General features: G+C 33.6%; 1 protein-coding gene across 1 annotated transcript in view; it reads right to left on the bottom strand.

Moving 5' to 3' along the window:
- The window catches only part of POLDIP2 (DNA polymerase delta interacting protein 2), a 196,475-nt gene that overhangs the window by 21,622 nt on the left and 157,350 nt on the right, over window positions 1–17,503 (bottom strand). The window contains exon 9 of the mRNA XM_090392189.1: window positions 2,816–2,941. Coding sequence (XP_090248315.1) covers window positions 2,816–2,941 — 126 coding nt within the window. The remainder of the gene's footprint in view (window positions 1–2,815; window positions 2,942–17,503) is intronic.

Here is a 17,503-nt window from a genome sequence, read left to right as displayed (position 1 = left end):
AATCTTTAATTTTTAATATAAATCTCTTTTCCCTTTTCACGTTGTGAAAAAACTATGACGATGACTTAAAGAGGTTAAGAAAGATTGTTGAAGAGAAACTTGAAGAACAAGAAGCTGAGTTTAGGCTAAACAGAGGTTGTCAAGATCAGATTTTCACTTTAAGACAAATAGTTGAGAAATTGTGGGAATATGATAAGGATCTGTACTTAAGTTTTATAGATCTGAAAAACACATACAACAAAGTGCCCAGAGAAAAACTTTTCAAAATACTACAATGATATGGAGTGAATGGCACATTATACATAGTCTATATAAGTTGTAGTCAGCAGTTAGAATTGAAGGAAATAAGGGAAGATGGTTTGATGTAAAATCAGGGTTAAGATAAGGTGCAGATTATCTCCACTCTTATTCTTCATCTATATATAGATCACGTTATGAAAGAAAGCGGCATGAAGGTTGATATTAGAATTGGAGATGTCAAACTTAGCAATCTGCTTTATGCAGATGATGTTGTACTAAAAAACTTTTAGTGGAAGTCTCCAGGATTCACTAACTAAATTGAATAACAGCTGTAACAAGTTTGGTATGAAAATCAGCAATAAAAAGGTCAAACTCCAAAAACAGGCAGAAGTATAGAAAACTTTGACTGCATTCTGAGCAGAAATCCTATAGAACAAATAAAATGTTTCAGCTATTTAGGCACAATTTTTAATGAAGATGGCAAGTTAAATCTGGAAATAGACAACAGAATAAGCAAAGCTGGTATGGTGTGTAGCCAGCTGAGTAAATTTATACAGAATAAGAGAGAAATTAGGCAAAACACCAAACTAGCAGTATACAAGAGAGTGTTCAAACCAGTTTTAAGTTATGGATTTGAGAGTGGATTTGATTAGGGTTGTAACCATTAAATATATGGTTATAACCCTAATCAATTCCAGCAGCTAATATGTTCCAACACCTCAGGATTCTTCAACAGACTGCAGGGTTCCAATCCCTTATATTTCTGGCATCTTGGAACTGATTGGTAGAATTTTGAAAAAGTATCATCTCATTCCCATTAGCAAATAATGATGATAAATACAGGGCATTAGTAATGACTAATGCCCTGTATTTATCATTATTATTTGCTTTTCTCTAAATTTTCCCAAAACTTATGTTTCTAAACCTAAGGTTTCATATTTCTCTTAATGTCAGATAACATAAAAATAGCATAGCTTAGTAGGTAATGGAGCTACTCTGTATATCCAACCAGAAGGCTAAGTTAAAAGACTAATATAAGATTTTAATTAATACTGATGAGTAATTTTAAAAGATATACTGGTCATATATTTTGGAAGGTGAGGATGACAAAATATTTGCAGCCAAACTAAACTGAATTGAGAATATGTGATAAGAGAATGGTGTTTGATAATGATGCATTAATAAGATCAACAAGGAAAATGATGAAACAAATGGACTATAAATTTTGAAAAAGAAAATTTAAAAAACTAAAAAAATTTTTAAAACCAAGAATTAGAGGCCAAAAACTAGAAATATATACAATACCAGCAGCCATGATGGTAGTACTGGCCATTTTGCAAGAATCACTGTCAGATGATAAACAACACAAAGCTGACTATGAGCTACCATGTAGTTAAGAAGATTATATATTAAGAGGAGTTCAGTTGGTTGGGAGAGTAATTTATTTTTTAATTGTCAAATTACATAGGGTCTAATGATTCTGGTAATTTCACTCTCCTTATTTTTGATCAATTGTCTTCAATCAACTGTTGTGTTTCTAAGCCTAGCTATCAGATTCATAAGTTAAAATCAGTTTGGACACTGTCTTTTATAGACAATTCAGCATTTTTGCTTTGTCTTATTCCATATACATTTATGCAATTGACTTTCTACCCACTTTGCTCATTCTGTTGTCTATTTCCATGTTTAATTTTGTCATCTTCAATTAAAACCATGCCTACACAGATAAAATATTTTACTTGTTCTGTAGGTTATCATTAAGAATGCAGGTAATACTGTATATTCCTGCTTATTTTAATAGTTTTTATCTTTTTATTGCTGATTTTCATGTTAAATTCATTATGGCATTTATTTGGCATGAAAGAATCCTAAAGAAATATTGGATTTATTTAGAAATATACCAACACTTGCTCAAAGCAAAGAGATTAGTTGCATATCTCCAGTTTCATTGTCAGGTTTTGATGCCGCCTTCCTTTATGATTCACATAAAGAAAATTTCTTCTATTCACAGAGGAAATAGTTTGATGGAATTCAGGTGTCAAGAGTCAAAACAGTGAACATCCCAATTTTACATCAAATCATCTTTTCTTCCTCTTGTGCCTTATCCCATCTATATCAAATCATCTTCCTGTATCCTATAAATCTAGCTGCTGAACTTACAACTTAAATATAGCCCACACATTGCTCTGTTTAGTCCATATAACTGTAGGGTTATGAATAATTTTTAATTTGGCACCTTGACATGTACCTTTCCAAACCTGCAAAACAAATATAGCACCATATTATATTTCTATGATTTCTTAATGTTCGATTCCTCAGATCACAACTCCTATTTGGTACTAAATCTAGCTTGCACTTTGACAATTTTTCTTAGCCTCTTCTCAAGTATCCTTGTATAAATGTTACCTTGTTAAAAAATGGGAACTATGAGAGCTCTACTATAATCATCTGGAAATTGTTTCTGATCAGGTCTTCTGATTTCATCTTGACATCCACTTTTTTTTTTTTTTGTTAAAATAATGCAAGATTTAGTTTTTAAATCTAACTATACAAAACAATATATTAAGATTTTTACCTGGCCAACTACTCCTCTTCCACGAACTGTTTCTAACGAACCCGAAAGGCTAAATATTCTCCAGTGTCTCTCTCGGAGTTGCACAGCTAAATCTCCAAGATTTTCTAAACGAATACAATACCTCCACTAAAAAACATTAATTTTGAAAATTACTATGTACTGAGATATATTCATCTGAATGCAAATAATGTAATATTATATTAAAATTTTAACATAAAATTCCAACATAACCTAAGTTAGGAGTGAAAAATCAAAGCAATATTACTGTCAGTGAAAAATGGATATAATAATTATTAGGAATTTCATAAAAAAAAATTTTATGCTCCTATTTTTAGATATGAATACTGAATAGCAAAGCTTACTAGAAATGGAACTATCCCAGTGTTACCAACCTGTAAGGCTAATTAAATCAAATTGTTTTAAGATTACTAATTAAAGTTTAGATAGCAGAAGAATCGGCACTGGGCCTAAATCCCAGAAAGGATGATAATGTGTAATTAAAGTTTATTTCTGAAAAGTTAATCACTTAGAGGATTTTTTTTGTTGGAAAGAACCAAAAAATGTATGAAGAGATATTAAATTAGAAACATGAAACAGTAAAATAAAAGATAATCCAATAAAATTTCATGAAACAGGTTTGAGTATAAAAAGTCTAAGAACAGCAAACAACAATAACTCCTGTAGTGTATATATATGACAAACTCATAATGCTAATGAATAATTTACAAGTTGGTAATGCTGGACAGCTCCATTTCTGCTAAGCTTTGCTATTCAGTGTTAATGAAATACATATTTATGAAAGACTAAGTGACAAATGATTTTCATCTTCCACTGTGATACCTGCTCACTACCTTTGATGTTGGAGAACTGAATGTGAAAAAAATGACTATAGAAGTTAAATGTGATCCACCTTGTAGCACATTTATAGACAGTCTTACAAATGATCTGTGAAATCCAGATGTAGCCTGCAATAGACAAATAAAAAGGGAATGCACTGCATTTTTCTGAAGAAAGATACTGTTTTCATAAAGCCAACTACTCTTCCAGAATAGCACATTAACATCTTGAAAGGCTTTCAAAGATATTTTCCTGCAGAAAATGCCATTAACTGCTGAAGATCAACAAAACATCCTTAGAACTGTGACATGCCTGCCTACTCTTCTCAAAGTAGATAGCGGAAGGTGTCCACTTAATGCCATGACTTTTGTATCACTGTGATGATTTTCTTCGGAATGCATTAAACCATAATCTTCTTCTGCTCTCTCAGAAGAAATGAATGCAATTTCATACAGCCTATTAGTGAAAAGTATGTACTTGGGAGCAATGCACCAAACCCACAAGAGGTTAAAATAAAACACACTGAATAGAAATGTCCACTCACCAAATTTTGAGCCAACTTTTTATGTATTGGCTTAGATAGAGATTTGTTTCTGTTTACAATGATTCAGATAAAAAAAAAACAAGGCTTCAGTTTATCATTTAGTCTTGTGATATAACAAGATATACTGTGTGGGAGCAATAAAACATTCTATGATCATATGTTGTGCATGACACTCTCAGTCAAGAGGATGCACTTATAGAGTACAAATAAAGATGAATTATAGGTAACTCTGAAAGATGTTATCATGATTAAGGACTTGCAAAAGCATGTAGAAAGCTCGATAAAAATGGTTAAGCTAAGGGAGCAAATTTTACTACTTCTTGAAAAGAAAAACCTGAAAAGGCTGTTTGCAGATGGATATGAAAAAGATACAGATGTCAGCAGAAATCGTTTGTGAGAAGAGAATAAAACATTTTATGGTCACATAAAACTGCTTGATCATCATCATCATCATCATCATCATCATCAAATTCCTGCCATGTACCCTCAAGGGGTGTACAGGATATGATAGTACTATATGAAAAATTTACATCATTACTAACTTCCTATCTACAATTTTCCTCCAAATCAGTCTGTTACTTGTCAAGACTCCAACATTATCAGATCTTATATTTCTATCGTCTAAGGCACTTTGTACCGTATCAATCCACCTATATCTTGGTCTTCCTCTGGGTCGTTTTCCTGCCAACCTGGCAGAGAACACTTGTTTTGCTAATCTTTCCTCTCCCATTCTATTTAAGTGACCATACCATCTGAGATTAGCTCTGCTAACGCATTCCTGGATGCTGACAATGGCAAGTTCTTTCCTAATATCCTCATTTTTAATATGATATTGCCATTGATGCCATCTGTTCACGCCTCTAATCTTTCTCAGGACTCTCATATCTGCGGTCTCTAGTCTTTGGTCAAGTGTTTTACTTCTGACCCAGCTCTCATATCCATAAGTTAAAATTGGTTTGAACACAGTCTTGTATACAGCTAATTTAGTGTTCCGACTAATTTCTTTCTTATTCCATATGAATTTATTCAATTGACTTCCCACGATACCAGCTTTGCTGATTCTGTTGTCTATTTCTATATTTAGTTTACCATCTTCAGTAAAAATTGTGCCTAAGTAGCTGAAATGTTTTACTTGTTCCACAGGTTCTCCATTCACAACACAGTTGACATTTTCAATGATTCTGCCTATTTTCATTGTCTTTGTCTTTTTATTGCTGACCTTCATACCATATCTATTACAACAGCTATTCAATTTAGTCAGAGAATCTTGCAGACTTGTAGCGGATTTATTTAGAAGTATAACATCATCCGCATAAAGCAAAGAGCTGACATTAACATCTCCAATTTTGATATCAGGTTTAATACCACATTCCTTCATAATGTGATCCATATAGATAATGAATAACAGAGGGGATAATGTACATCCTTGTCTCACACCAGATTTAACATTAAACCATCTTCCTGTACTTCCTTCAATTCTAACTGCTGACTCACAACTCAAATAAAGACTAAGTATTGCTTGATATAATGCCCCATTGACACCATATAACTGCAGCGTATTGAATAGATTCTCTCTTGGCACCTTGTCATATGCCTTTTCCAAATCGACAAAACTTAAATACAGATCTTTGTTATATTCCCATGCTTTCTCGACTATTTGTCGTAAAGTGAAGATCTGATCCTGACAGCCTCTATTTGGCCTGAATCCAGCTTGTTCTTCACCAAGCTTTTCTTCCACAATTCTTCTCAACCGTTTCTCAAGTATACTCGCATAGATCTTGCTAGGAACACTCAGTAGGGAAATACCTCTGTAATTCTCACATTCAGTTTTATTTCCCTTTTTATATATGGGTACTATGAGAGCTCTACTCCAATCATCGGGAATTCGTCCCTCTGTCCAGGCTTTCTGAACTATGCAGTGCAACCACTGTAAGACTCTTATACCACCATACTTCAGCATTTCTGGTCGAATATCATCTACTCCTGCTGCCTTTCCACATTTCAAGCCTTTGATGGCTTTTTCTACTTCAAGTATAGATATGTATTCCTGACTGCATGCCTGGTCAGTGTTTTTTATCACTGTGCTGTCATCACTGCTTGTTTCATTTAGCAGTTTTTCAAAGTAATTACTCCATACTTCAAGGATATCTTTTTCTCCTGTTTTCATTTCACCTTTATCATCTCTAATTCCTTTCACAGCACTCTTTCCTCCATTCCTAAGCTTCTTCAACAACCTCCAGAATATTTTGCCACCTTCTTGATATTTATTTTCTATATTCTTGCCAAAGTCCTCCCATGACTTTTGTTTAGCTAGTTTTACACACTGTTTAGCTTTCTTACATTTGTCTCTGTATTCTGTAAGAGTAAAAGCTGACTTATTTGCCAGGAACTTTTGATATGCTTTCTTCTTTTCCTTCACTGCCTCTTTAACTTCCTGTGTCCACCAGGGAGTTCTGATTTTTTTATCTTTGCACACAACCTCACCACATGCCTCTCTGGCAGAATCAATCAATGTTTCCTTCAGAGTTTGCCACTGAATCTCCAAGGTTTGATTCCTGTTCTCAAACTCTTTCATTTTCTTTTCAATAATATTTCTGTATTTTAGTCTACAGTTTACATCTGAGAGCTGCTCAACTTTTATTCGCTTTAAAACTTTCTTACATGTTATTCTTTTCAATATGAAATTCAATTTTATCCTGCTCAAGACTAAATAGTGATCACTTCCAATTTCAAATCCTCTGTACACTCTGGTGTCCTGCACCAGGGAGAAAACATCACTATCAACAATAACATAGTCAATGAGACTTTTCTTATTCCTAGCCTCTTCTCTCCATGTGAATTTGTGCACATTTTTATGTTGGAACATGGTGTTAGTAATAACCAGTCCATGTCCTGAGCAGAAATCCAACAGATATTTGCCATTATTATTAGCTTTGCTCTTTTCTCCAAATTTTCCCAAAATATTTTTGTATGTCTCACAATCATTTCCTACTCTACTATTTAGATCCCCAACAAGGACCAACTTTTCCTTTTTCATTGTGTCAGTTGCTTTTTCTAAAGCCTCAAAAAATTCCTCCACTTCTACCTTAGTAGAACCTTCTGTGGGACCATAGGCACAAATAAGTCTCATTGTCCAGTTCCCCATTCTCATATTTGCCCACATTACTCTACTTGAGACTGACTGCCATTCAAGAAGATTAGCCTCGTATTTTGTGTTGAATACTATGGCTACTCCTTCTTTTCCTTGATTGTTATTGCCTGAATATAACATTTTGTATTTATTGCTCAGAAAGATCTCACCAGTTTTGGTCTTTTTTGTTTCAGTCACCCCTATTATGTCGATCTGGTACTTATCTAATTCCTCAGCTAGCTCCATTTCTTTGCCATTCAGGCTTCTTACGTTGATAGTACCGATCTTTAACTCTGGTGATGTTGAGTTGGGGTTTGTTTTCAGATTTGTTCCAGTAGCTGACTTTTCGCTGTTCGCCCTGGTTCCCTGGCGAAAACAACGGGGGCCTTGTTTAACCGGGCGACGCCCCAGCCGGCATGAAATTTTGTCATGTTGTACCATCATTTTTTATTTTGGTTTAACCAATAAGAATACAATTTGGTCGGCTAAATCCCAAATTGCCAGCCCATCCTCGTTCGTTCAGTATCAAAGTAGATACCCAACAGGGTGCACCACGAGAAGGTGAGGATTGGACATTAGGTCAGAAGCCCTGGTCGGTTCTCCGCATTCCTTTAAAGGCTATGTGGAGGTCTCCTCTCAGTTATACAGCTTTGACCCTTAAGCACCCCTTACTCTTGATCTGCTTGAACTGCTTGATCAAGACTCATTAAAGAGATCACACTTATTGAGTACAGACAGATATGCAATTTGGGATTTTAGAATATTCTAATAGCAAGCTTTGGTGATTCAGTATAATATTTAAAATTGGTAAATTGTTTATCTAGTTGTTTCCACAAAAAAAAAAAAAAAAAAAAAGTGATGCTAGTGAATTTGTTTCAAATAAAGCCAATAAACTTAAAAGTTTATGGATTTGAATATGATACTTTGCGCCACTGAACATGCTGAAAGTGAATCTGTGGCTGATATTGCACAATTATTTAATATAATCAACTGTAAAAGATCCCCCCCCCTCACCTCCTCCCAAAGCAAAAAAAAAAGTTGTGCCAAAGAAATTCATCTAGTAAAACTTACATGCTCTTATAAGGAACATACTTCATCTTTCTCACAGGGATATGGCACTGTTAATTAAGTTCATGAACTGTGATTTCATAGATGAGGTGAAATTTTATTTTAGAAGAGGATGCCAAAGAAAACAATTTTTTATTAATTTTTTTCACTTTTTTAAAAAATCTGAGTGTTATTTACAGATGTATTTATTTTAACATACATAGTTTATTGAAATAAGAAAGGCCTTATGGTAAAAACTTTAAATATTGTATATTAGAACATTATCTGTATATTGCATGATTATAATAGCAATATAAAGCAACATTTAGATAATTTTATAGGGGAAAAAAATGGACTCCCATTGCTTGCTGATCATATTTGCTTATTGTGATGTTTTTAGGTTCCATTTAATTGTGATAAGTGGACACCTAGCTGTACTGATGTATTTATTAATACTATTTCTACTAATGTCTATTAAGCTTCTGTTGGGACAATGACAGACTGTGGCATGGATGTTGGTAACACTTTTCAAATATAATTGTTATTTGTCTTAAAAAAATATATATAAAAATTGGGCTGGTTCTCTGATTTAGGTTTTACTAGTACATGTGCTACTGTTACCTGTCCAAGGTTAAAAGCATTATACACAGCAAAACAAAGATGAAGTTATGTAGTTAAATAAATGAAGTTAAATAAAATATTCAACAAAAAATATATTGCTGATTAGATGTAATTATATAAGTCAATTTTAGTAAAAAAATAAATAAAAACTATTATACACTCTTGTCTGGGTCACAAAATCATAGTATATACCAGGGGTGGCCAGAGTTTTTGCAGCAAGAGCCCTAGTTACTTTTAATTAACTGCATTGCTGAACAGCAATGTAGTTAACTGAAAAATTAAATTAAAAACAACAGAAAATTTAGAAAAATTATAAATATTTTTAATTTGTTAGTTGAGCCGCAATAAAACTTACGAGCCACATGCGGCTCGTGAGCCGCAGTTTGGCCACTGTGGGTATATACAATTGAGTCAGAGTACTCTGATAATGGAAAAATGATGAAACTAACTTAAGCAGTGGCACTCTAGTGGCCTATAGGTAAATGAGAGTTACAGTAATCACACATAGGTGGATCCATTGGTCCTCAAAAATCACAACTGCGTAAGATGACCGATTGTAATTTGTATAAAGTATAGTCAATAATAACTGTCACTATTTGTACACAAACTGAACTGCCAATACTTAATTTGGACTTGATCCCATTTTATCCATTTATAGCCTTTTCATGCCATGATAAAGAATGAAAATGGTCAATAATTTTTATTTTACTGAATGTTAATCTATATAGGGGACAGACAGGTTGACAGTGAAGAGGAGTCAAGTTGTCTGTCTTAGCAGCTGCATTCATTTTCTTTCCCTTGATTCCAATGTGGCTCAGGATCTAACATGAAATGAATGCCTAGATGAATCCTCTTTATCTAATAGCACATTTGTCAGATTTGAAAAAGTATCAGAAGTGGAGTATAAACAAAAGATCAAAGATCATAAAGACTGTAAAGAACTTAGTGAATTGGGATGAATTATTATAGGTACTTTTTTTTTTTTTTAATACCAACTGAATGGATGATGTGCTAACAGGAAATACAACAGATGATCCAACAAATAACTCTGATCTTGACCTCCTGTATACTGATATAGAATCTAAGAACAGAGACAGAAGAGTACTCTATTCTCTATATGCCAAATTGCTGATAGATTCATATGGACTAAGTGACTTGGCATAGTGCAGGGGTGTTCAACCTGTCGATCGCAAAGAGATTTTTGGTCGATCTCTTGTGTATTCCTCCTTACAAATTTAATTAAAACTGAAAACATAATATTTTATTTATCATTATTTTGTATTATTTTTAATTCGCTTTAAGTGTATTGCTATTGTTTATTTATTTTTTGTTAAAATCAAATCAGTAATTTTCTTATAAGTCCGGGTAAATGAATTAATTTGGATCAGTGGAAGTCAAACAGCGAGCTGAGTGAATACGATTATAAGCAAAATGTAAAAACTCGATTGTAGCTTAAATATTAAATATTCCAAAGCACATTACATCGATTTTTTACTTAGGTTAAGTCCCATGTGAATATTGTAAAAAAAATAAACTTTGTCTGTCTCGGTATAGTTTATATTAGATGTTTTTGTAAATAACTCTTTTGAAGCTAACTGTATATACTGCTTTAATAAGAATATGTTAGAGTGTTAAAAACAAAGGCAATGTTTTTGTCGCCGTAGCTGTACATGGGGGCATTAGAAAGATTGTTATTGAAACTTGTATGCACGAGAAAGGCTTGCAGGCTCTAAGTGTAAACATCTCCGAAGTCAGTCAGAAAGAATTCAAACAACTTTCCGATGGCCGGCAACTTACAATCAAAACAAAGCAGAGGAGAACAAAAGGCATGCCGAACTTGAAACTTAAGATAAAAGACTCATACCAATTCTTTGGGGGTTGCCAAACTTCGTGCGAGGTCTCAGAGGAGGCCTAATAAAAAGGGACTGAAGCAAGCAGGAGTCCCGGTTCCAGAATTGCTGTCAGAGAGGAGGCCGCCCGGTCCAGAGTCGCCGTCAGAGAGACTGCCCGGATCCACGTTGCTTGAGAGGAGTTTCTCACTTCCAGAAAGGAGCTTCTCGGTTCGAGATGTCGCTAGAGAGAGAGAGAGAGATACTACTTCTAGGCCACAGACAAGGTTTCAAATTGCCCGGTGAAAAGTTTCCAGGCCAAGTTGATGTCAGACATTCACCAGTGTGTTGCGTTTTCATTACAATTTGATGAATCAAACGATTTCACTGATATTGCTCAGTTAATGGTACTTATTCGCATGGTATTTCAAGATTATTCAAGTAAGAAGAACTTTTGAAAATTATACCATTATTGGGAAGGACTAGGAGAGAAGACATTTTTTCGGCATTTGATGAATTTGTGAAACAACACAAACTTCTGCTTTTTAAACTTGTGTCTATTACTACTGATGGTGCTCCTGCAATGATAGGTAATAAATCAGGCTTCATTTCATTATGTAAAAACGATGACAAATATCCAGATTTTTTAATGTACCACTGTATTATTCACCAAGTACTGTGTAGTAAAAGATTAAACACAAAAGACGTTTTGGATATTACATTTAGAATTGTAAATTCTGTTCGAGGAAAAGCCCTGCAACGGCGGCTATTTAAATTACAGGCAGATGATGATAGGGAACTTCTGTTGTACAATAATGTTTGCTGGCTCAACAGAAGTCAATTTTTCTTGATGACAAAGGAGATATTTATCAAGAATTGAGTGATAAAAGATGGTTGTTACACTTATCATTTTTAGTAGATTTCTGTACAAAATTAAGCAATTTAAATTTAGAGTTACAAGGATAAAAATTTAATTCACATGTTAAGTTCAATAAAAACTTTCCAACAATATTTACTTTTATTAAAGAAAAATATAAATGATTGCAAATTTAGACATCTCCCATCTTTATTAAAATTTTTTGAACAAAATCAAGAAATGTTTCGCTATGATTTAAAAGAATTTCTTCGTGAAATAGAATTAGTTGAGGAAGAAATAAATTCAAGATTTAAAGATTTTAATAAAACTGAAATGATTGTATCTTTTATCAATAATCCATTTCAAGAAAACTTGAACATCACAGAAATTTCAAATAAAATTAGTGGGCTGTTTGATATAAACCAAGCTGAAGTAGAACTCGAGATAATAAACATTCAGAATAGTTTACATTTAAAATCAATAAACAATGAAGTCATTTGGAAGTATGCACATAAAAAATTCCCAATATTAACTGATATTGCACGAAAAATTCTGTCGCGTTTCGGATCAACATACTTGTCAGAATCTGCTTTTTCAAATATGACTGTCATAAAAAATCAATTAAGAAACCAAATTACAAATGATCATTTGGATGATTGTGTGTGATTGGCCACTTCTTCATATCAACTTGACCATGAAAATATTGCGAGGTCCAAACAATGCCAAATTTCACACTAACTTTTTTTTTTAATCAACCAGCATTTCCTGTAACTTGTGAGTTTGTAATCAATCTGTTGTTTTTTCTAACTTTGGTTTTCCAAAATAGAGAAATAAATATTTTATTCCAATATATTTGTTTTTTGTTGTATTAAAATAATTAAAAGTGATAAATAAATTTTTAAATACACAAATAAAGTTTTTAGTTGTTTATTTGTGCGTGATCAGATATCAGGTTGGGGGAACGTGATCTACATAAGAGAGTAGCTCGCCGAATAACTTTTTACAGAAAAGTAGCTCGCGTAGTAAAAAAGGTTGAACACCACTCGCATAGTGGAATAATAAACACATTAAACTGGAAGGATATGTAAGTGATGCTCTTTGACATGCATATCAAAGAGGCAACTGGCAGACTGAATTTGCATAGCTGAACTGTTCCTGTGTAGATAAAATGCTGGTCCATACAGAAAAGAAATTTATTTTTAAAGCATAGTTAAATGACAAATGATAATATCAAACTAGAGAGGAAATTCATTTGTTTCAAAATTATTTTTGTAGAGAATACCAGTGTCAAAATAGAAAGCTTGCTCTCTAGTTTGACATCAGCATTTTTCACTTAACTATGCTTTAAAAATAAAATCCTTGCCTGAGCATCCTGTCTGGACCACATTGCAAAGTTCAATACAAAGCAATTCAGACTACCTGTTAACTCATTGATATGCATGTCAAAGAGCACATACAAGTTCCAAATCGTCAGAGAGCATCACTTGCACATCATATCCACTATTCTACTATGCTCTCTGCGATGGATTTATCTAACAAGAGCTCCATGGCAGAGTAAGAGTACTGCTTTCAGTTCCTTTAATAAATAACACATCATTCTAAGCCACTGAAAGAAAAATTAAGTTGTTTCTCTTCTTTTGGTTTGAAGGTAAAGAGTTTGGGTAAAGCGATATTAAGCTGTTGCTGATGTGCTGGAAAAGCTCTCCCATGCAGTTTCGTGTAAATGACTTGGGATTATGCAACTGCATACCTATTATCCAGGACTGATAAATTGCATATATCATATCTAACCTTAATTTTTCAAATTTTATCACAATATCACTTTTATGCTGGTTGTGTTATGTTGTAAACTGAATCCATGATTTTTTTTTCGTTCTGACATCTAATATAATATGTATTAGTTTGATATGCATAAATATTTAAATATACTTTGTAGATTTAGATATTTGTCTTGATCCCCCCCCCCCCCCCCCAAATTCTGCAAACGCATTCCACTACTCCACTTTAGCCTGGCAGAGACAGTACTAAAAAAAAATAGATAATTTTTAGGAAAGCAGAATAAGAAATTTATATTTATATATACAAAGCTTTCATTTCTCTTTTATTATTACTGCAATGTTTTGCATACTTAACTGATGTGAGAACAGAAGTTGATGAACTGGAGGCACTTAGGATAGTGCAGAATCTCAGTGCTGTCAGATTAGATGGGATACTAGATAATGTTTTATGAGAATGTGCAAGAGAACTAGTGATGCCTGTAACCAGACTGTTTAAGTCTCAGTTCTGTGCAAATTCACAAATGAATGGAAGGAAGCCAATTATAGACTAAACAGTATCTCAGCAGTGGTGGTAAAAGTACTGAAAAAATTGGTCAAAAAGAGAATTTAGGAATGGGTGGATAAGAATATGGCTTCACAAAGCCATACTGAGGGACAGTATGGCTTTGTGAAAGGTTGGTCATGTCTTAGTAATTTATGAACTTTTTATAATAGAATGACAGTTGAGATGGATAAATGGAATGGCTACATGATGATACTGCTGGATTTGGCAGGGTATCCTGCCAAATCCAGCAAGAGGTTTGACAGAGTATCCTATCCCAATGGCTTTAACAGGCCTTTAAGGATCACAACCTTCCAAGCATGCTTGGATTTTGTAACTGAAATACGAGGATAGAATGATCACTCCTATGCCTCGAAGTATTCTTGGCTGTATCCCTGTGTGTTCACAGGGCCGGTTTGCCTGCTTGCGGGATGAAAAACCCCAGATAAACTGGCGGAATAAACCCTGCTGTCCACGCTCAAGACCGGCTAACTTGGCTATGGCTGAGGAAGATCCTTCAGCTCCTCACGTCTCCGACGGGAATCGAACCTAGAGCACTCCTTCCCCAGGCATATGGTTGTGAAGCGCAAAGCCACTAGGCTAATCGCACAGACTTTGACAGGGTATACCACACAGAATTCTGTTATGTAAACCAGAACAAAGGGGTATGAAACAGGTGATATGGATACAAGTGTGGCTGATAGACAGATACCAAAAAAGTAGTGTATGAAGGAGCAAAATCAAACAGAAAGCAGGTGACTAATAGCATGCCACAAGGCGCAGTGCTTGGACCACTGCAGTTTATGTTTAGAGGGCATATTTTCTGTACATAAATAATATACAAAATAATTTGAAGGAGAGAGTTATTTGCTGATGATGCAAAGTTGGGTAGGATATAATCAATCAAGGTGATACAGAGAACTTGCACAATGATTTAAATACACTGACAGAATGATTTAAAAATTTAATAAAAAAATATTAAATATTTTAAAAAATCTTTAAAATATTTAAAAAAATCATGTGGCATGATTTTTTTAAATGCAACTCCCACTCTTTAAATGTTGTTAAACCCGAACATGGAAATTTTTTTCAAGCCACTTCTGAACACTGTCTTTATATCTAATAACTGTTTTGTACTCATTTACTGGAACAGACATTGCAAACACTATACACAGAAGGAAAAAGATATGGACTAAATGTCAACTTTGAAAAAACTAAAACAATGATATTCGGACAACAGGAGTTACTGAACAGAGTTATGATAGACGGATTTCAACTGGAAAATGTGGAACACTTCACATATCTTGGATGCCACATGATGCATGACTTGGACCCCAAAAAAGAGATAAAAATTAGAATAGCCGAGTTATAAAGATGCAAACTAAACTGCGCATTGTAGAAACCTGTACCTTCAGCAGCATGCTCTATGGATGTGAGGCCTGGGTACTCCTGAGAGAATCTGAAAGGAGGATATTGGCATTTGAGAGGAATTACTATAGAAAGATGTTGAGAATAAGCTGGATACAGAAAGTGAACAATGAGGAAATTTACAGACGAATACAACCAAAAGAAAACCTGATCCAGAAAATAATCAAAAGGAAACTACGCCTATTTGTCCATATATGTAGAATGAATGATGAGAGAAAATTAAAAACGTTGCTATTTTCAATGAGTGAAGAAAAGAACAAAAGAGGAAGACCAAACAGAGAATGCGGCGATGACATCGTCAAATGGTACAGAAACTCTATACACAAACTGAGTCATCTTGCACAAAATAGAATGCAATGGAAGAATCATATCAAGATGGCAGCAGACACCTACGGGCATTGGACCCATGATAATATGTAAATGTAGTTCAGTAATTTATATATATGACTCCTATCCACAAAAGGTTGTAAATACATAATGCATTAGTACTGTTTGGGAGGAAGGGTAGGATTTTTTCTATTTTTATTAATTTTTTTGTATTTTTAAAATTTTTTTTTTTTTACCTGATCCTGAAATCTCTGCTAGAGATCAAACATGGAACTTTTTATTTGGACCACTTCAGGCCTCCAGTAAGCAAGGCAGAGAGTAGGATATGCTAGCGATTCAGCCAACCAGGCTGGCAAATAATATTAATACATAATAACAAATTAACAATTACATAATTATTAATCATTATGTAATTGAATAGATCACTAATTCATTAATAAACAAACAATATTAATAAGAAATAGAATTTCATCAAAGGTATTGTCTCTTTATTATAGTAAACTGGTACTATCCAAAACAGTCTAGTTTTTGCAAACCTCCAGAACAAGCATGATTCAGAAAAAAGTTAACAGCACAATTGATCATATACACGTAATAAGACAAATGAATACCAAAAAACCGTAGGTCTAGCATTATTTATTTTGAAAAAGCATCATTTGATTCAATCTCAAGATTAGTTATTTTAGAAGTCCTTAAAAATCAATTAGTCATATATACAAAAAATTGAATTGATCACTGAATTGAATGCAGAAAGTAAAAAGAAAGGATTAAATATAAATAAGGACAAAAAATAATGTATAATAAATACATTACCAAAAAGCCAGTGCAGATGGAACACCAAGAAATTGATATAGTAATTGGAATGTTTACCTAGGATAAAAGATCACAGTAGAGGGTGACTGTAAATAAAAAAAATATATTTCGAATTCAACTTGTGTTGGATAGCCTTTGGAAAACAAGGGGAAGCACTCAAAGAAAACATTCCAATCTGCCTTAAAAGAAAAATATTCGAGTTGTACTTCCAGTCATGACATATGGAAGTGAAACATGGACTAAAAAATTGATCAACAAGTTGAGGACTACCCAGTGAAAAATGGAAAGATCATTACTCAGTATTACTGGTCTAGACAGAAAGCATTTGGATCAGAGCTCAGACTAGATTAAGAGACATTAGAACAGCCATTAAAAGATTTAAATGGCAATGGGAAGGTCATATTGAAAGAAGTAACACTGAAAAATGGACAAAGTTGAATCAAATCAGAATGGTATTCTAGAGATGGAAAGAGAGCTACAGGAAGACCAAAGAGATGGTGGGAGGATGAGATTAAAGAGATGGCAACATCTCAGTGGCACAGAAAAGCTCAAGATAGGAATGAATGGAGGCCTTGTCCAGCAGTGGACAGAAAATGGCTGCTGCTGATGATAATATTGTTGGATTCTGATGAATCCAACAATATTATCCAATGAATCCAATGAAGAGAAATTTAAATTATTAAAACTCTCCTCAGAATCCAACATAATCCACCATGGCAAAGGCTACATTTGTAAATATTATTTAATGTAAATCACTTATTTATAAATTAATATTCATATAACTACCTTAATTATATCTAATATTTAATTATTAAATCAAAGATATGTGTTAATAGTAATAAGATTCTGTATTAAAATATTATTAAGCTATTTTAATTATTACTATGTTAATATTATAAGAACTTGTATTTGATAATTTAACTGCCATTATTTGAAA

Source organism: Typopeltis vanoorti, chromosome 4, assembly GCF_054136105.1.
Source record: "Typopeltis vanoorti isolate ZY-2024b chromosome 4, IOZ_Tvanoo_1.0, whole genome shotgun sequence".
Taxonomy (NCBI): domain Eukaryota; kingdom Metazoa; phylum Arthropoda; class Arachnida; order Uropygi; family Thelyphonidae; genus Typopeltis; species Typopeltis vanoorti.
The sequence above is the reverse complement of the archived record's forward strand: the minus strand, read 5'-3'. Positions and strand labels throughout refer to the sequence as shown.